Here is a 22,139-nt window from a genome sequence, read left to right on the forward strand (position 1 = left end):
AGGAAACACAATTATATTTTGTTTAAACAAATGTCAAGAATTCCTCCTCTTACACAACAAAATGTAAAAGAGCATACAATCAACTTTTTATATTTATCATTTCTTTAAAACTTAAAAAGTAGTGGGCATTTAGCCCAGAATTTAAGACATCCATGTCCCTGGGGCTGGTACTGTGGTTTAGTAGGCTAAGCCTCTGCCTGTGGTGCCAGTATCCCACTTGGGCACTCATTCAAGTCCTGGTTGCTCCACCTCCAATCCAGCTCTCTGCTTATGGCCTGGGAAAGCAGTAGAAGATGGCCCAAGTCTTTGAGTCCTTGCCCTTGCCTGAGAGAGCCAGTAGAAGCTCCTGGCACCTGGCTCCAGATCAGCTCACCTCTAGCCATTGCAGCCATTCAGGGAGTGAAACAGCAGATGAAAGACCTTTCTCTGTGTCTCTCCCTCTGCCTGTCTGTAACTTTGCCTCTCAAATAAAAAAATAAATTTTTTTTTGTGTATATATAAAAAAAGACATCCTTGTCCCACTTCATATTGCCTGTGTTGAATTCCTGGCTCCAACTGCAACTTTTTGCCAATGCAAACTCTGGAATGCAGTGGTGATGGCTCAAGTAATTGGGTTCCTGCTACCTGCATGGGAGACCTGTAATGAGTTTGTCATTCCTGGCCCTGGTCCTGGCCCAGCTCTGGTCATTCCAAGCATGAAGGGAGTGAACCAGCAAATGAAAGTTCATTCTCTCTCTCTGTCTCTCTCTGTCTCCCTCTCTCTCCTACACACACACACACACACACATGCATGCACACACATATTCACACATATATAATTTTAACTTTGAAAAATATTCAAATATATTAGGATAAGAGGCCAATACTGTTCGAAAGCAAATAAAAGAATTTGTGAACTAAAGAAATCTGTCATTAGCTTAACTAGTGCATCACTTCTATGGTTAAAACGTGTACTAGTCTTTGTAAGAAAACTTCAGCTGCATGAAATCCATGTCACATCCATTCAACTTTTGCAAAAAGAAATCACTGTCCATAGCCCACTTGTGAGATAGAGAGGAAATCAAGTCACAGTTCTACTTAGCAAATTCACAAAGCACCACAGAAGTATGTCAATCATTTAGACCTCTGGTAAAGATTCACAGCTTCACTCAGATTTACTTAAAGGAAATATCTTTACTTTTACTCTAACATATTAAAAACTATAAGCATCAAGTATTTTTGGTCTCTAAACATGACTATATATTATTTCACTGTACTTGTCATAAAATGATAAATTTTGTTTAAAAAAATCTAGTAAACCACAGTTTCATCTGCACCTTTTTTGATCCTGGATTAGTATGTTCCTTAATTGTATCAGTCACTCAGGGGTGGAGGGAGGATGTATTGGGGGAATTGATTCAACCAACATTCTAGCATCCAGTTGGATAAGCAGTACTATATTGAAACATAAGGGTAAATTCCATATTCTAACATTTGAGGATCAAATTATATGTTGATATATTTAACACCCAACTTTCTCATGGACCAGATAACATATGATATGCCTAAAATAATAAACCTAAAAAACTTAAGCACAAACTTATAATATTCAACAACCTAGATAGAAAATTGTGTTAGAAAATCACAAGTACTGAATCTTTTAAAAACTTTCAATGCAATAAAAGCAGTTTAAAGGGTGAATGTGATGGTTACCAACACACACATATAACTGGAAACTGTAGAGAAGCAACTACTTAAGTGAAGACATATGTGTCAAACATAAAATTAACAAGCAGAGAGGGTAGACAAAGCTATTAATGAATGGTATAAAAATTTAAGAATCCACTTGGAAATATCTTTCATCAGTTCTAAATTACCTAATTCATGTTCTCCCTTAAGTAACTTTGCTTTCTTATGAAGGATTAATTCTGCAAGATCATTTTAAAATTTGAAAATAGATATCAACTTCAAGAAGTCTTCAACAAATTCACAGAAAACATCTATCATGAAAAATCTATGTATGCATTTCCATTTGTTTTTACAACAAAATAACCTGTCTTTTAATTTCATTTTTCCACAAACTTTCTGACGTACCATCATAGAATGACAGTATATTCAATGCGGTGAGAAAAAGGTCTTTTTTTAATCTATATGATTTACTTAACATCAGAAGGAAAAGCTTGCTGCTAATCCATGTGAGTGTCTAGCATTCAATGTAATGAACATTTTTCTCATGCAGATCATTGCTTTCCTGAAGTACCCTTAGTTAAACTGAAATCAATTCATTGTTAACTACTTAGCAATCAGTGTTAGAGCTAACAGTATGTACACATACCATAGAAGAGAAAATTGACCTCCTATCAGTAGAAAAAGTATTAGTAGGCTACAGGGAAGACATGATTACTTTCATGTGGTTCAGTTATTTGGTATATTACTGCTGCTTTTGGAAGAGCATCATGTCACAACTGATAGAAATTTCAGATTTGCTCTTATTATAGTCTGAAGAGTAGCTTTAAAAAATGACTTTTAAATTTAAAACATTTCCTCCTTCCTAAGCATCCCGCACTGAAAAAAAAAAAAAAGCTATTGTCATGTTATAAAACAATTTTGTGTGTGGAGATTGGGTGAGGGCCATAGCAAACAATAAATGCCATGAATATACTTCTGAAATTCTGCCACCAAGACACATGGTACACTTTAGCTTTACTCTTCTTTATCCAACCTATACTCAATACATTGATGGCTACTGAACTCACTGCATTTCCAATCTAATCAGGCTTCAACTGAAATATCTTGGTAGTAAGTCATCACTGCTTGGTTCCAGACTAGCTCTTGTTCATCTCTAAAGACTTTGTCAAAACCCTTGAGCTGCAACTGCTAAGTATGATGGATTTATGAGACCAGGGACTGATTCCAATCTGATCTCCTAACCTCACCCAAGAGAATGACTTAATATGGAGGAGAAAACCATCCTTATGCGATGCCAGAGTTATACTTCCCTGTAGATCAGTGCTGAAGGCGAGAACGAACAATTAATCCAGCCCGCAATGCAGAGGCAAGTGGTTCATCTGCAGCAGAGCCTTAATGGGCACAAGGCTGCAGACCCCTCCTTTGGGGTTTCCAGCAGGATGTGGAGTCATTGTAGCCCATGGTGGTAAAAATGAGGATATCAAATTCTCCCACAGTAGAATGAGATCATTTACTGCACCCTGTACTGAGACAGAACTAGCTGTGACTTGCATTTTCATGATTTATGGGGAGGGAGCCTGAAACTAATGCCAAATTTTTAGGATTAAGAAAGGTATTTAGGGCTGGCACTGTGGCACAATGGGTTAGGCTGCTGCTTGCAAACCAGCCCATATTAGAGCACTAGTAATATTTCTGGCTGATCTACTTCCAATTTAGCTCCCTCCTAATGTACCTGGGAAAGCAGCAAATGATAGCCAAAGTACTTGGGCCTCTATACACATGTAGGAGACAACATGGAGTCCCAGGCTCCTGGCTTCAGCCTGGCTCAGTCTTTCCCATTATGGTCATTGGGCAGTGAACCAGAGATCGATCTTTCTCTCTCTCTCTCTCTTTTTCTCTCTATCTCTATCTCTCTGTTACTCTGCCTTTCAAATAAATAAGATGTATTGACTTAAAAGATAAGTTTTTTAAAAAAGAAAAGTATTTTGATCTGAAAATATTATATTCAGGTAATATATATATATATATATATTTAGACCTAAGATACCCCATCACTCTATTATTAAATGCACAAAGCATAGTCTGTAGCAGACTTTCTTGCAAAGTTTTAACAGGGTTTATTTTTGTGCAAATAAAAACAAAATTCTATGGCAAGAATTGGAAGAAAAGGTTACTGTTTACTACAGAAGAATTTGGGGGAAGAGAAAAGACAGGGAAGGCTTTTCCTTTTCTATCCTATTTTTCCTTAGTAGTTGAGATTTCTGATCATGCCTTTACATTATTTTTATCTATAAGTATTTATTTTTGTTACAGTTATTATGTGGGCAAGATGAAGAGTCACATTTTGTTTTCATATTTTAAATTCTCTATATTTAAAAATCTCTTAAATATTACATTAAAATTTTAATACAGAAAAGGCAACAATATCATTTTGGGCAAGTTGACACGAAAAAGTAAGATTCACTCAAAGATCTTTATTGGGCACTATCCTGTGCCAGACCCTGTGCCAACAGCTGAGAACAGCAGTCATAAGACAGATACAAACTAATCAAAGGTTCATTGTTTGAACTTTCAAAATGTTAGGTACATCAGGAGATGAAGAATCAGAGTTGAAACAAACAGCTTGCCCAAAGTCACATAATAGCAAGAAGTACTGAACAAACCCAAGAAGTTCTATGCCCAGGTATCAGCTCAACTTGTTCTATGTGTTGTCCACTAGTCTATGTACTCTGAAAGAGCAGAATATTTACCATCTTAATTATAGGAAAACTAGGGTCACAATATAAGATGGCTTATTCCAATGGATGTCATTATTTAACAATAGAATTAACATAAAACCTTGGGAAATGTGTCTTCTGATATCATTGGACAATAATGAAGAAAATATGAGATACAACACACAAGCAAATATGTTGAATATAGAAAATCAAAACAAATAAAAGGATTATGGTGATTACATCTGTATTGTATTCTTATAGACAATTATATACAAATTTTAAAAAGCCTTATACCTTACAAACTAGTTGGACATGGATATTTTTAATCCAACACAATAAAAAACACAAATAAGTGTATATTATAGAAACTACTGTTGAAAATTTCTCCATACAAGAAACATACGAGAAAGTTACAGTTATTTAATCTTTTTCATTTGAACTGAACTTCTGGATAACAGTTTTTAAAACTCAACTAGGTACCACTACACCATTATACAATGACTACAGGCATCTTGGTGTTACCTATGCAAAGTAAAAATACTAAGCACTGTCTACCTAGCTCATGTAGACATTAAGAAAATGAAGAGGGGGCTGGCATTGTGGTATAACATGTTAAGCTGCTGCCTGCAATGCTGCCATCTTATATGGGTGCTGGTTCAAATCCTGGCTACTCTATTTCTGATCCAGCTCCCTGCTAATGCACCTGGGAAACCAGCAGAGGATGGCCCAAGTCCTTGGGCCCCTGTACCCATGAGGGGGATCCAGAAGAAGCTCCAGACTCCTGGCTCAGCCCTGGCAGTCATGGCTATTTGGGGACTGAACTGACGGATGGAAGATTCTCTCTCTCTCTCTTTTTCTCTCTTCTCATACCCCGTAACTCTTTCAAATAAATAAAATAATCTTTAAAAAAAAAAAGAAATTGAGAAGAAAACTTTGGGAATTGGTGGGTAAAAAAATTATTTTTAGCCTCAAGCAGAAAAATAAATAAGGAAATGGAAAGCCTGGTTGCCTGATTTGATTGGTTTATTCAATGTGCACGTATTGAAATACTGTACTGCATAAAAATGGACAAAGGTTAACATGTTAGCCAAAAATTTTAAAAAATAAAATAAGAGAAAAAAGAAATTATCTTCAATATATTCTCAGTAGAAGTGTATTTGGTACAAATTAGGTACATCTTGGATGCTTTTTGGAAAAATTTTGTCACTAGAAAACTAATTAATGAGGCAGCATTATTTATAACACAGCAGGATAAGATTCTAGAAGACAGATACTATAGAAAATATCACAATTTCTGCACATCTGTTTCAAATATTTAAGACCCAATTATTTGTCCTTTATGAAAAATTATTAAAATATGAAAGGAAATCATTCCCATAATCAGCTTGCCTAGAGATAATCACCATCAGCATTTAACACATTTCTTTCCAGTCTTTTTCTACATATAATGTTTAGATCCTACAACATACATAATCTTACTGCACATAAAATTTTGAGTCCTAGATTCTAAAGAAACACTGTATTATTAACGTTTTGTGGGACATTAAAGTCATTTGTAATTATAACTTTTACTGACTACACAATATTCTTTTGTATGGATATGCCATGATTTATTCTATAAGCCCCTGAAGTGAGGTGAGGATCTGAGATGGTTTCTAATCTCTTTCTTTCTTTCTTTCTTTCTTTCTTTCTTTCTTTCTTTCTTTCTTTCTTTCTTTCTTTCTTTTTTTGTTCAGCTGCTTCCTTTATTAGAAACAAGTGAGATGGATTGAATAGAACAATTCATTTAGTATTTCCTCCCCTACCCTGGAAATGGATGCCCCCCCACAGCTCAAAGAAAAGCCAAGACAGAAAGGTGAAGCTTCCGCCTCCATTCGCAGAGGGCACCTGCCTGCCAGTCAGTACTTTTGAGTTTAATTGAGTGAACTTGTCCTGAACAGCCTCTAGGAGCAGTCCGTCTGCAGGCCCGGCCCCACCCTGCAAGCAAGGCAAGACGGAGGCCTTGGGTCTCCTCTGGTGTGTGGACGTGGGGTGGGCGCCGGCCAAAACCACTCCTGCCCCTCCCCTGACCAGACAGTGAGGTCCTCTCCTGCTTCTAGACTGCAACCAGTGAAGCTGCCCCAGGCCCTGGGCCTTTAGGCTGGTCAAATGCTGGTCATCCCTGGGGAAAATCCAAGCCCACAAGGACACCCACCTCTGGGCTTCCGAGAGCCAGCAAGCAGGGGGTGCAGTGGCGGTTGGAAGGGAGTTGCAGGCAAGGCCTGGAATCTTCCATGAACCTGGGAGTTGAAGTAGCTTGGTGTGGGCCGGCCTTCCAAGCCAGCATCTTCGGCAACAGGCACGCAGGGGAAACGAGCTTGACATGGGCACTGACCTGGCACTGAGGCCTCCTTCCTGCCTGGTTCTCTCCCTGCACGGAGACTGGCATCTGTGAGGTCAAGCGCAGAGGCAAAAGTCGTCTTTGAAACACAGCAGCCAGGAGGCCCTGATGGCAGACAGTGGGGCCAGGCCCGAGGTGGCTTCCAACAGTGGCTGCCTGAGCAGGGTCAGGTCAGAGGCCTGGGCTCCTTCCTTTGTTTGGTTCAGGCCAGCATGGTGCCACTGTTCTGCAGAGTTCCCTGTGGGGAAGCCCTGAACCCCACGAGGGTGCTCAGTTCTCACAGGGCTTGAGTGAAGAAGCCAGGGGCTCTTTGAACAAAAACGAGACCAAGAGCAGCCCCCAGCTGACGCCCTAGAAGGGACCCTAGTGTGAGGGAACAGCAGAGTCCAAGGAGCAGGTCACTTGGTTTTGGTGAGGGAGACGCTGGAGGCTTTGCCAGGGCCCTACCGTTTCCATTCCACGGGCTAATCTTTTTCAATTGCAAATAATGAATACCTTTGCACGTAGATCATTATTTCATATGGAATTTCTGGTTTGCCCACTAGATTGACTATACATAGAAAAAACAAACAGTACACATGTTCCAAACTCTTACCATAAGCACCTGAATTTTTCCCACAGATGTCTTTAAAGATAGATTAAAGGTAATCATCGATAATTTTTAGCTAGAACCACATAAATGTTCTTTTTTCAGTTTCAAACACATACAAAAATAGAGTTTAGTGAACCTGCATGTACCCATCACTCAGCTTGAATGGCTTTCAGTCAACAGTTATTCTTATTTCATCTCTACGCCTATCTATTTCTCCATTCACATTTACCTCTGTTAATTCGATGGGTTAGAAATTAGCACCTGCAATAATAGTTTTAAAAACATCACTTCAAGAATTATAAACCTAAGAGTACCTGAGCAGTGGCCCACACTTTCAGATTCTTCATGAGCATATTTGTATATTTCGCAAAAATGTTTAAAATGTTTTACTTAAAAATATGTTTCAAAAAGTACCAACGCTTAGTCTCTAAAGGTGAGTATACTGAACAAAGTACAAAATGCACAGGTTCCAATCATTAATCCTTCGAAAGAAGTGTTGCCTTAAGTAGCTAGCGAATTCCCAATTCTACTTTGTATTTTGTGTTGTGGAAGAGTTTCTCCTTGTTTCTCCTCATTTTGAACAGCAAGTCAGACTCTTAATAAGAAAGTTGTGCTACAGGAAGAATTTGAACATAGACAGTCTCTTGTGCATCTCTGTTGGGTAGCAACGACCAAGCTGGAAGACAGTTACCTGTAATAACCAGGCATCACAATATGGACACCAGCACTCGGCTGGCAGATGGCTGCAGCGTTCTTATCATCCATTTTGCGCACAGAGTCTGTGAAAGGTCCTGTGGCGTTGATAACACATTTGGCTCTCACGTCAAATTCCTGCCCTGTGAAAAACAGCAGCATCAATCACACCGCCCATTTGTTTCTCTGTTCACCAGTGATGTGGATTATTAAATCACCTATTAACTTAACCTATGGTGCAGTCTATTGCATACCACACTAAGTGACATGCTCAGCTAGAGTTTTCGAAGAGCCAAACAAAAGGCCCACATGTGAGTCGATTCACCAAAAACAAGTCTGAATTGAAGAAATAAAGGCATGCCACTTGTCCACTGTGGTTCTCAGTCAACTTACCAAGCAGACTAAGTAAATAAGCCATGCTTTCTCCATAAAACTCACATTTGTAAACAGTGTTGCCATTAGACAATATAATTCTCAGTGCTGGTGTTCTTCAAGAAAGGATGTAATTGTGAAATTGGCTATCTGACCATCGTATCAAGGCCAGAAAGAAAATCCAACAGAAGTTATAAATGATTGACTTTAACAATGTGTCAATGCACTGCCTGTGTCACCTAAATGATACTGTGAAACTTGGCACATTTATTTAATTTTATTAATCACATGTTTTTGTAAGGAAAATGGAATGCATTCACAGCTGTGGGAATTTTGTGGCCATTTATTATTATCATTATCATTACTAGTATTTAACACAAAGGGTGAAAATTGCCCAAGTCCCACAAGGGAAAATTTTCATGTTAAACCAGTCATTGTTGACAATAAGGAATATAATTAATATGACTCTGAAGCCTGCCTCAAATGAAAGACAAGTGACAGAAAAATTACAATTCAGTCATTGTATAAGCAAGGCAAGACGCTGGGACATGCCTCCCTGGCAGACTCGGCGTACCTGTGAGGACATCCTTGCACCGGGCTCCGCGCACACAGTCTTTGCCTGTCTCGGGGTCTGTCTTCTTGAGCAAGCTCACTACCTCCATGTAATTGGCTGTGGCAGCCCCATACCTGGCAGCAGTGAGTGCAATGGCAAGGTTCATCCGCGCATCGTTGTGCTGTCCTGCAGCAGAGAAAGCATCAGGGGAGGGACAGGAGTCACCTCGAGCCACACACTGGTGGTACAGAAGTATGTCACAACAGATATGTCACATCTGTCCCTGTCACCCAGAATCTATGTGATGGTTGGGCAGCTCTACGGGGCACAATTTAAAAATACATGGTCTTTCTCACTCAGGCATTCACCTGCTACTTCAGCAAGTATCTTTTGTGTATCACAAAAAATGGTGAAAAATATCTCTTTCCTACAGAGCTAACATCAATTATACTTAAGAAATAAGTAATTATTCTCTCCGTGTTGGAACATATGTATATGTCAGACTTTTCCTAATACAGACAAATCGTAAGCATGAAAGTGAAGTCATTCAAAACTTCAGAATATTTGACACCCCAACTGGTGTTGACGAACAATTTTTATGAGTATGTGCTCTATCTAACATTCAAAATCAAGAGCTTAATCTTCCATAGAGACTCTTTCTGTATTTATAAAAGGATTTTTCTTGGTTTGAATTTTGATCAGGGCTCCTTAAAATGTAACATTTTTTTTAATTCACATAAAAGGTAAGAAATTAAGCAGGGCAAAATTTAATTACAGAACAATTCCTACCTGTATTGTTAAAGATTTATTGCTGAAAAATTCTAGTTAAAGAAAACTAAGGGGGAGGAGAAGGGTGGAAAGATGATTAATCACTTTAAAATACTGGCATCACCAGAGACTTTTTCTATTTATTATTGCCAGTGGAGTTAACGCTGACCAGGAAGAATTACTCTACATTGCAGGGGCCAGGTTCTCTGTGCCCTGAATAATTAATTATCCAGGGCTAGATGTATTGAGGCAGGGTTCAAATTCCCACACATTGGGATCAGTTCTATCAAGATAATACTGATAAAGGGATGAATTTGTAATGGATATTGTTGTTGATTTATGTTGCCAGCATACCAAACATTTAGTATAAATGGTTTATGTAAAGTTTCTTCCTTGTGATTCAGTCTGTGCAGGGCTAGAAGCACTACACAAGTAATCTGTTCCAGCTAAAAGGGCAAAGTTATAAAGAGAATCAATGACTGAAGATTCCACACCCCTCCCCTCAAACATCTTATTTTAAAACCGCTGAACTAATACAATCAGCCAAGAACATTTCCTCCAAAATTAAATGCCCTAGCAAACGGACAGCACACGTTAAACTTCAACATGCAAACTTATTATTTTGGAGTTATTTTATCCCAAACTGTATTATTTGTATCTGGATTACTTTATCCTAAAATTAACAGAATAGAAGCATAAGACAGAAAACAAGAATAACAACAGTAGTTGTTGAGTTTTAAGTGGGACAAAAGGGTAGCGATTCCATACATTTCAACTCAGCATAACCCTAAAGTTACTTAAAATAGTCAGTAGGCATATTTAAAGTTAAGTTTAAGAAATCATCAAATGTGGAGCCCCTTATTCAGAACTGGAATATACTCCACAAAGTTAAAAGCATGCAGCATAAAAAAACAGCAAAAGTTCCATTACAGATCTTCTCTTTGATCTAAGGAAATTACGCAGTGCACATTCCATTAAATTTACCTTTCTTTCTTCCTTCCCTCCCTCCCTCCCTCCCCCCTTCTCCCCCTCCCCCCTCTCTCTTTCTTTCTTTCTTTCTTTCTTTCTTTCTTTCTTTCTTTCTTTCTTCTGCCTGGTCTTTCTTAGTTTTTTCCCCCAGAAAGCTTTTATTTAAGGTACACAAACTTCATGCATTTCATAAATATAAATTTAGGAACATAGTCATTCTTCCCACCCTCCTCACCCTTCCACCTTTCCTCCCTCCCTCCTCCTCCCTCTCCTATTCCCATTCTTATTTTTTACTAAGATTGATTTTCAATTAACATTATATAAATATGATTAATTCTATACTAAGTAAAGAGTTCAACAAATAGCATGAAAAAAAATTGTTCCTCAACATTTAAGACAAGGGCTGTTCAAAGCCATCACATCTCAAAGTGTCAATCTTTCTAGAACATGTATGTATGTAGCAATGAAGTCGTCCACCCAAGTGAGGTAAGTATTTGGAAGTACAAGAAATCTAAGTCACATTTTCTCTCACCATAGGTGTATGGTAGGGAAACTCTTACCCACCTGGGTGTTCTTTCATTTGGACAGGACAAGTCTCTGGAAAGACATGTGTGGATGAACTATTTTAGACCCTAAATCAAGTCACTGTTCAAAGGAACCAGGTAAAAATTCCATTTTATTAAGTGACAGATTCCTTTGCAAAGTGGTTTTTCTATCACACAGTCATCTGATTCTAAGCTCACTTTGAAACTATACAAATTTCTTTTAGTATGCTTTTAAGGTTTATTTGTTTTTGTTTTTTTGAGAGACAGAGCAACAAAGAGAAAGAGAGAGAAAGAGATCTTACATCTGTAGGTTCACTCTCCAAATGCCAGCAACAGCCAGGATTGAGCCAGGCTAAAGCCAGAAGCTCCCTTCGGGTCTCCCATGTGGGTAGCAGGGATCCAAGTACTTGAGCCATCATTTGCTGCTTTCCAGGGTACACATCAGCAGAAAGCTGGACTAGATTTGGAGATGGGACTCGATCCCAGGCACTCCAATATAGCAAGCCAGCATCCCAACATTATGGCAAGCCAGTATCCCAAGCAGTAACTTGGCCTACCATGTCACAGTGGCCATCCCTCTTTTAGCACATTTAAAAATATAAAACCCATTGAAACATCAGTATATCATATATATATATAAAAGCATATATATATATGTGTGTGTATAAATCAGAGTATTAGTATAGTTCCTCAAGCTCTGTTGCTTCTACACTAAGAAATGTCTCCTTAATTAGCTTCTATATTCCAACACTGAAGGTAAAGGACATTAACCTTAGTTAAAAATGTGTGGTGGAAACACATTGTTTTGGTCCTCGCTTATCCACATCCACTCCTAGAAGCCAGCAGCATGTGCCCTGGTTTGAATTAGGTACGTAACTTACCAACAAAGGGCCTCTGTGATACAATCTTCATCTGCCAGGATTCTTGTAGTACCATATTCTTCTTTACTAGGATTATCTGTAGCTTCCTGACCATCCATGCCATATGATACCCTCTTGCCTTTGCATTTATTTTTCTGGTTAGAAACCATTCTAGAAGCTCTGGAAAACCTCTGTGGATCTCTCATGATCTAATTCAAATATCTCCCCAATAAGTCTCCACTTCTCTTCATCCTCTCCAAGCCAATTTCTCTGTGTCAACATTATACTGTATTATATCTTTTTTATAAAAAGATTTACTTATTTTATTTGAAAGGCAGAGTTAGAGAGAGAGAGAGAGAGAGACAGAGAGATCTTCCATCTGCTTGTTCACTCCCTAAATGGCCAAAACAGCCAGAGCTAGGACAGACCAAAGCCAGGAGCCAAGAGCTTCTTCTAGGTCTCCCATGTAGGTAGCAGGGGCCAAAACACTTGTGCTATTTTAGGCTACTTTCCCAGGCACATTATCAGGGAGCTGGATGGGGAGTGGAGTAGCCAGGAATCGAACCAGCACCTATATGGGATGCCAGGCTTGTGGGTGGTGGCTTAACCTGCTACACCACAGCAGATACGACATTTATTCATGTATCCATCTACCTACAAACATAATTCTTTGTTATGAGTCAGGCACTGTGAAAAACACAGGGAACAAAATGGAGAAACACATAGGGCAATCTCTACTCTGGTGGAACTTACTTCCCACTCAGATTTTCATGTCTTAGGGAAAGCAAGAAGTTTTATTTGTTCATTTTCTTTCTTTTTTTTTCCCCCTCATTAGTACTAGACACAGAATAGGTATTCAATAAGTTTTCAGTGTAGCTAAATTGCAGTCCATATCTTAAATAACTAGGTATTAGAAATATTATTTCTAAGTATGGAATGAAAGGACTTGTCTCTTGTTTTATGAAATTCCATTAGTAGATTGGTACATGAGATTTGAGGGATATGTGTAAAATGTACACTTAGGGGCCAATGGGTTAAGCAGCTGTCTGCAACACAGGCATCCTACATGAGCACTAGTATGAAATTAGTCCTAAACTAACCCTGTATTTAAACTGAGTAAGTGAGAAGAAAGGAGAAATGGTTATGCGTGACTCCCTCAGAACATATTCCACAAGTAGCCCCTTGCTTTGCAGGGAAATGCAATACAGCGAACTCTAGGCTCCTAAAAACCAAGGACCAAGAAATATGGCTTCCCTCTGAGTCCAAAATCGCACACCTGCACCCAGCAATCCTCCTCTTTCCAGACATTCACCTCAATCCATTTATATCCCAGGATTCAGCATAAACCTTACCCTCCTCCCCTATCCACATTAAAAGTACCCTTTACCCTGAGATACCCAGATGCTTGCAAAGTATGCTTCCTGGGGTTTAAGTGATATATTTTCATTATTGTTAACTAAATTTCCCCAACCCTGTCTTTTGACATTTTGAAAGGTATATCTCTGTGCCTCCTGTAATTTTATTCCTGGGTAAAAAGAAGTTTTTTGACAACACTGCATGTCATTAGAATGCTATACAATAATCTCAAATCCCTACCCAATTGATCTGCCTATTAAGTTTAAAATTTCAAATCTGTTTCCTTAGAGCCGGGCAACATTATACTGAGTTTCACTCATCAGTGAATAGCTTTACATTGGCACTTACACAAGGATCCAGACGGGGACTGTGAAAATCTGTTTCCTACTCTGTTCTCTTTTGCACTTGAAATCTTACATATGTGCACATACTGAGCTTACAGCTCATAGGAGAGGAAGCACATAAGAGGTGGAACTGTAACTGTTTTCCCTTGTTTAGAAAAACAAAATACAAAATCTATCCACCAAAAAGAATGAAGGTTGGTGGTAATAGAGATGTTTCTCTTGATTTTCAGTGCACACAAGAAAGTGAGAGAAATTTTAAGTGAAGAATGCGTGACCACACATATTTGAGGATGTAATAATCTAAAAAGATACGCCTTAAATATAAATGTTTTGGGGACACAGTAATATCGCTCTCCTCAGAGTCCAAGTTTGGCAACTAAGTTAACATGCAAAATAGTTAGCTAAAGGGTGAAGAATCAATAAATACAAAAAAAAAAAAAAAGAAAAAAACCCAGGTAATAAATTGCCTGGCATTTACCTATTCCTTCAGGTCTAAAAATTCTGAGATGCTCTGCAAACCTACATGCAACCTTCCTTTTCACATGGCATCTTTTAAAGGGTCCTTTATTGTACTCAGACTTATATATGTGCACAGATTTTCTGATACCTACTTTCAAGTGTAAAAGTTAACTGCTAGAAAAAACAGTTCTTAATTAAAATAACACCTGTCCATAATTTCATCATCCACAAAAATGCTCATGATTGCGATGTTGAAAATATTTCTTTCTATTTCTCTGTGCTTTGACCTTGGTCTTGTGTAATTTACTTTGACTACTTAAGGAAAAGGACTCCTGAAATAAAGAACATAGCCCTAAAGCTTTAATCCCATTTCTAACAAAATCCACACAGTATGCTTCATTGTCTCAGACTGACAGTATCACAATGACCTCTGTGGCAGCTTCCTCCCCGTCACTGCAAAGGAAATTCAAAGGCTAACTTATCAAATCCAAGCTGATTTAATGTAACCATCATATTTAAAATTTCCCTTTTTGATGGGGAGAATGCAGGTAGAGGCAGAGCAAAATAGTTTGCGAGTGTGTGTGTGTTATTAAATCTGTTTGAATGCTCATTTTCCTTTATATGCGGGAGCTAAAATTAAAACAAACAAAGAAAATCTGAACACAGAATGTTGGCTTGGAGGGGTGCAAGGGATAAAAGAAGTTTGAATAAAAAAAAAAATACAGGAAGCTAGGTGTGGTTCATTAATTGTGACAAAGACACCAGCATAAGATGTGAAGTGAGGAAATGGGAATTTTCTGTATTACTACCACATGGTTTCTCTTTAGTAAATGTACAACTATTCTGAAATAAAATGCTTAAAAAAACAAATAAGTTCTACTTTAAGTACATACAATGAGTACACTTAGACAGGAAAGCCTGGCCGACTAGGCTAATCCTCCACCTGCGGCGTTGGCACCCCGGGTTCTAGTCCCAGTTGGGGCGCCGGTTCTGTCCCAGTTGCTCCTCTTCCAGTCCAGCTCTCTGCTGTGGCCAGGGAGTGCAGTGGAGGATGGCCCAAGTGCTTGGGCCCTACACCCACATGGGAGACCAGGAGAAGCACCTGGCTCCTGGCTTAGGATCGGCGCAGCGCTGGCCATAGCAGCCATTTGAGGGGTGAACCAACAGAAGGAAGACCTTTCTCTCTGTCTCTCTCTCTCACTGTCTAACTCTGCCTGTCAAAAAAAAAAAAAAAAAAAAAGGAAAGCCTGAAATGACAACATACTCTTCATGAATTGTGACAATAATACAATTTCCAAAAGTAAACCACTTGTAAAAGTGATTATGTGAGGAATGGCAGTGTAATGGCAGGGTAAGCACAGGGGGCAGCACAGGGAGAATATGACTGAAAAGGTGCAGAACAGGGGCTGGCGCTGTGGGGTCGGCATCCCATTTGGGCACTGGTTCGAGGCCTGACTGCTTCTCTTCCGATCCAGCTCTCTGGTATGACCTGGGAAAGCAGTAGAGGATGGCCCAAGCACTTGGGCCCCTGGATCCTCGTGGGAAAACTGGAAGAAGCTCCTGGTTCCTGGCTTCGGATCGATGCAGCTCCAACCATTGCCGTCATTTGGAAAGTGAATCAGTGGTTGGAAGACTTTTCTCTCTGTCTCTCCCTCTCACCGATATAACTCTACTTCTTAAATAAATAAATAAAATCCTTTAAAAAAAAAAGTGCAGAACACAGTGGCTCTGGGACTGGAATGCCTGAGTTGCAGCTTTTCAGTATGTCACTGACCTATGTGGGGGAATGTGGGTGATGCACCATATTCCTTGAGGTTTCAATGTCTCAGACAAGGATACAAGGGCTGAGTATCTCTGCCATTATATCATGCTTGTCATGGTTAATCTTTAATAGTTATCTATCTTTTCAAAAACTACACTTCAATTTTTTCCCCATTTCTGGTTTCTCTTATTCCCCAGCATGTGCAAAAAGACTGGGTATCAACAAAGACTACAATACAGGTGTTTCATGAAGGAAATTAGAAAAACTCTTCTATTAGATCCAGAATTATAATTAAATTTTGATTTGATTGGCTTCATTGGCTATGCTGTCCATTGCAAAAATTGCCCCAGTTCCTCCATCTTCCCTGTAGTCGTGCTCTTTGCCATGAGACTTCACAGTGTCCTCTCCTACTCAGACTCTGGACTCATCCACGGGAAATTTTTTGGCCAATGAAGTGTCAGTAGCCATGATAAAAACAAGCTCAAAAGAGAACTTGTGTGTTCCTGTTTGTGCTCTTGCCCTCTCCCAATGTTATGAGAAGGCTATTCCCTGGTTAGCTTGCCTTTACTAAGAAAAGGACAAGAGATAGGTGCCGATTTGATCCAATGCTCCCAGACAAGGCCATCTTGTAACAGCCCGCACCTCCACACAGGAATGCAAGTTCAGCAGGGTTCACAGAATGCCCAGCCAACCAGATTCAAGATCAGAGGAAGCACCTAAATGTCTACTTCAATGAATGAACAATGAACCCTAATTGTTTTTATGCTATACTGAGCTGTTGTTGTTATTTTGGTTACTTTTTATATGAAGTTATAACATTAAAGAACTTGTTCAGACAATATGGCAAATTTTCTATTAAAGGTAAGTTCAAATTACAAACAAGTTCTATCATCAAAGTTGATTTCTAAGGTAGTTACTTTGAATTCAATTCATATTCCTATGGAAATGCTATAAATAGCTGATTTGTTTGTGCTACAAGAGCAATAAGGGAATTAATTACTTCAACAGCCTCAAGGCCCACCTGCCTCTCAAATTCATCTTAAATTTCCACACTGACTACAGTGCCCAACTTCAAATATAATTCACTCTTTCATACCTCCCACATTTTTCTCATTTTCCCTACTCCATGACAAATCTCACTCAACCTGGAAAACTATTGAACTTTTAATCTTTTAATCCCCAAATGGCCACGATGGCCAGGGCTGGGCTAGACAAAAGCCAGGAGCCAGGAGCTTCTTCCGGGTCTCCCACATGGGTGCAGGGGCCCAAGCACTTGGGTCATCTTCAGCTGCTTTCCCAGGCACATTAGCATGGAGCTCGACTGGAAGTGGAGCAGCTGGGACATGAACTGGTGCCCATATAGGATGCTACACCACAATGCTGGCCCCTATCCGTGGCAGTAAGAGAATTATTCTCTTCCTACGCTTCTGCCTACTAAGCAATGGAAATAGGACATCTTCTATCTTAAGCTCATTAGAGAAAACACCAGCATTGGAAAGAGGCCAATCATACACTTTAGTAAAATAAGGGTTTGATGCATGATTTAGACAGCAAGTGGCAGATTCATTAATGTCTTTATTAAACATTTATTGAGTACCTATTTTAGGCCAGGCTCATTGCCAAAAAGCAAGGAGAGTTACACTATTCTGATCTCTGCTCTATTGACCCTCATTCCAATAGGGAAGACAAACAAAATCAAGTAAAAAATTAGTTAGACAATTATGAATTGCAAAAATAAGAACAAAGGTAAAAAACAGAGGGTGGGAAGAGAAAATCCCTGGGACAAGTGTTATACTTTGGACATGACAGTTAAGCAAAGTAGGTAAGATAAGAAATACAGAGAAACTTCATGGAGAAGGCAACTAAGTTCTAACAATACCAGTGATAGAAAAATCAAGCTGGAGTCATCACAAGACCTGACTTTAAAGCATACTTCAAAGCTACATAATTAAAACAGTATGGTATTGTCAGAAAAACTGATACATAGATTGGTGGAACAGAATAGAGAGCCAAGACATTAATCTATGTACATACAACCAACTGATTTTTTGTAAATGTGCTGCAGAAGTGAGCATAGCCAAATGATTTTTAACAGAAGTACTCAGATCATACAGTGTATTAGGGATAATCTCTTCAACAAATGGTGCTGGCAAAACTGGATGTATATATGTAAAAGAATGAAATTAGATCCATACCTCTCACCTTACAAAAAAATCAACTAATGGATCAAAGACCTAAATTTAAGATGTGAGATTATGAAGTTGTTGGAAGAAATTATAGGGGAAACACTCCAAGACATTGGGATAGGTGATGATTTCTTGGACAAGACTCTCAGATCACAGGCAACAAAAGCAGTTCTAAACAAATTGGCTATATAAAACTCAGAAGTTTCTGCCCAGCAAATGAAATGAACAATAGACTGAAGAGACATCCAACAGAATGGGAAAAAGTATTTGCAAACCACCTGTCTGACAAAAGATTAATATCCCAAATATGTCACAACTTAAAAAACTCAACAACAAAAAAACAACCAATCCAACTGAGAAATGGGCAATGGACTTCAAAGGACATTTCTTAAAAGAAGAAATACAAATGGCCAGCAAATACCACTAGCCACAACGAAAATGCAATCAAAACCACAATGAGATATCACCTCACCCCTGTCAGAATGGCTAAAATCCCAAAAACAGAAAGTAGCAAATGCTGGCCCAGATGAGGAGAAAGGGGAACACTTATACACTGTTGATGAGTATAAAGTAATGCAGTCACTATGGAAAAGAATGTGGCGATTTCTCAAAAAACTAGAACTAGATCTGCCATACGATCCAGTAATCCCACCACTGGGAATATATACAAAAGATGTGAACACAATGTATCAAAGAGATACCTGCATTAACATTTTTATAGCAGCACTATTCACAATAGCCAAAATTTGGAATCAACCCAGATGTTCACCATCAAATGAATGGATAAAGAAAGTGTGGTATACATACACAATGAAATATTATTCAGCTATAAAAAAAAAAAAAGAATGAAATTCTACTGTTTGCAGAAAAATACATGCAACTAGAGGACATCATGTGAGTGAAATAAGCCAGACCCAGAAACACAAATACTGCATGTTCTCCCTTATATGTGGAGCTAAAATTTAAAAAACAAACAAAAAAAAGAAATGTCAGCATTTATCAGCATTGCAGCAAATACAATTCTATAAAACTTTGTTTTATACCTTAGTCAAACCAATAATTAAGAATGTTATATTTCTACAGTTTTAATGATCTGTAATTACTTTAAAATTTACTGTATATGAGTGAAATGGTCATTTTTCCATTCAATTATTATTTAGAGCCATTTTCTATGTTCCCACCAAACTAGGGTCATTTTACTCTTTACATGCTAAACTTCTTATTTGGTAAAGTATTAAGCCCTTTTACTGTAATTAATTCTAAAATGTTATCTCAGGGGCCAGCACTGTGGCGCAGCAGGTTAACGCCCTGGCCTGAAGCACCAGCATTCCATATAGGTGCCTGTTCGAGACCTGGCTGCTCCACTTCCCATCCAGCTCTCTGCTCTGGCCTGGGAAAGCAATAAAAGATGGCCCAAGTCCTTGAGCCCTTGCACCCACATGGGAGACCTGGAAGAAGCTCCTGGCTCCTGGCTTTGGATTGGTGCATCTCCGGCCCTTGTGGCCAACTGGGGAGTGAACCAGTGGATAGAAGACCTCTCTCTCTTTCTCTCTCTCTTTCTCTCTTCTCTCTGCCTCTCCTCTTTTTCTTTATAACTCTGACTTTCAAATAAATGAATAAATCTTTGAAAAATATGCTATCTCAAGAGGGAGATGGAAGGAGGGTGTGAGGGAATATTATTATGTTTTTAGAGTTGTGCCTAAATATCACATTGAAATTGTTAAAAAAAGATTAAGAATAATAATAATAATAAAAAAAACAGTGATGGGGCTGACATTGTGGCATAGTGAATAAAGCCACTGCTTTTGATGCTGGCATCTGATATGGGCACTGGTTCGTGTCCCAGCTGCTCTACTTCAATCCAACTCCCTGATAATGAATGGCCTGGGAAAGCAGTGGAAGGTGGCTCAAGTATTTTGGGCCCCTGACATAAACATGGGAGACCCAGATGAAGCTTCTGGCTCCTGGCTTCAGCATGGCCTAGAGCTAGCCATTGCAGCCATCTGGGGAGTATATCAGCAGATGGAAGATATCTCTCTCTCTCTCTTTGACTTCCAAATAAATAAATATTTTAAAAAATGAGAAACACCAGTGATAAACATAAATCACTGCTAATTTGCAATTACATTCAAAGCATATGTAAAGCATAAAATACCAAAAATGTAACAACAGTATTTGTACAACCCCAATGTGTTAAGTCATACCTGCAAAGAGATTTTTTTGCCTTCATTTATATTTTAAAATAGCATATATTTTATATACAAGATATATAATACATATTTATAAATATATATTATATAAATATTATAAATATATGTAAATCTTATATATTATATGCTATATAATTATCACATATACATACATGTATGTGTTTTTGTGGTGTGCGTATGTGTGTGTGTGTATGGAACTAAGTTTGAAAACCTTCTTGGATTGATGTACATTTATGTAGGAAATAGCTTGTAGTATAGACTGGTGAAACTCAAAAGCATGATATTCAAAGTTTATGAATTGGAGTAATTTGCTGTCACCTATCCATACTACAGTTCTCAAGAAAGGAAACCCGTTAGCACTGAGCATGTAATCATTTTTATTATTAAATACAAAGGTACAATTAAATGCAGGCGCAAGATGTGACCTGCATCATAATTCTGCATGGCCTTTCTCTTCACAATATCCTTTTCATTATCCTGGGCCTTTTGTTCCTTCAGGTTTCTTTTGTCTCACCCTAAGTTCTCAAATAAGCTATTTACAATTTGAATAATTAGCAATCAGGGTGGATCTGTGGTCTTTGGCCCCAAGTAAAGGAAACATTGTGAAGTGCCTTAACATGACATATTTAAGTACAGAAAGATTCTACATCCTCAGGACTTTCCTTTCTTGAAAAAGTTTTAAATGAATCTAATGAGGAGTAAGTTTTCTACTTTACAGACACTTAGGAATCTAGCTAGAGTGAAAAAAAAAATGAAACCACATTTAAACGGCAAACAACAGAATGCTCTGGGATTCATTAGCTATTTCCGTACAAAAATGTTCTATACATTAGTTTACAATGAAGACTCTCTGTGCCTACTCCAGGACAATCAATTCTCTCTTTAGCATATGTCAAAAATAGATTTAAAAAAAAAAAAGCTTTTAAGGAAGAGAAAGAGAAAGGAAGCAATGTGGCAAAATTATTTCAAATGGGATTGGAAAATTAGAAAGCAAGACATACTATAGATAGTCTTTCACAGACTGTACAGTTATTCACCCTAAAAACCCACGTAAGCTGCCTTCCTTGTTTGTGAAATGCATGAAATTCACTGGTAAATCTTTTTAGAAATGTGTAGTTTAAAGGTGAAGGTAAGAATGGTGTGGCGCAGCTACAGATTAAGTCAATACCTTACCAGAATACTGATTTGAGTCCCAACTGCTCTGTGCTTCTGATGCAACTTCCTGCTAACGTGTCTGGGAGGCAGACTTGGTGGGCCAAGTACTTGAGTCCCTGCCACCCACATGGGAGATGCTCCTGGATGGATTTCCCAGCTCCAGGTATTGGCCTAACCCAGACCTGGTTCTTGCAAGCATGTGGGGAGTGAGCCTGAAGATGTAAGATATCTGTTTTTTCCTCTTTTCTGTCTTTGCCTTTTAAATAAGTAAGTGACTAAATCTTTTTAAAATTTAAGTTGTTTAAAAAGGCAGATGAAGATCTTTCTTTATTGAGAACGGCAGTCTAGACAATATGGCATCTGAACCCAAGAAAATTGTCCTGAAGAAGCTTGAGATTCATTCCTTTCACAATTATTTATTGAATACCTACTGTGTACCAGGGCTGAGCTAAATATCATTGCAAGGAGTAGAAACTGAAGGAGGTCAGATTGGCCCAGCCTCCCCATGGCACTGAGATACAAGAATGCACTTGCAGTCTAACTTGGAGAA

At 38.6% G+C, this 22,139-nt stretch overlaps 1 protein-coding gene across 28 annotated transcripts in view; it reads right to left on the minus strand.

Moving 5' to 3' along the window:
• GPD2 (glycerol-3-phosphate dehydrogenase 2) overlaps window positions 1-22,139 on the minus strand; it is a 240,167-nt gene that overhangs the window by 73,514 nt on the left and 144,514 nt on the right. For all 28 annotated transcript variants that reach the window (XM_051848606.2, XM_070070848.1, XM_008258597.4 and 25 more), the window contains 2 exons: window positions 8,997-9,161; window positions 8,049-8,193 (listed from right to left, as the gene is read on the minus strand). In XM_051848606.2, coding sequence (XP_051704566.1) covers window positions 8,049-8,193; window positions 8,997-9,161 — 310 coding nt within the window. The remainder of the gene's footprint in view (window positions 1-8,048; window positions 8,194-8,996; window positions 9,162-22,139) is intronic.

The sequence above is a fragment of the Oryctolagus cuniculus genome, chromosome 3 (assembly GCF_964237555.1).
Source record: "Oryctolagus cuniculus chromosome 3, mOryCun1.1, whole genome shotgun sequence".
NCBI classification, from domain to species: domain Eukaryota; kingdom Metazoa; phylum Chordata; class Mammalia; order Lagomorpha; family Leporidae; genus Oryctolagus; species Oryctolagus cuniculus.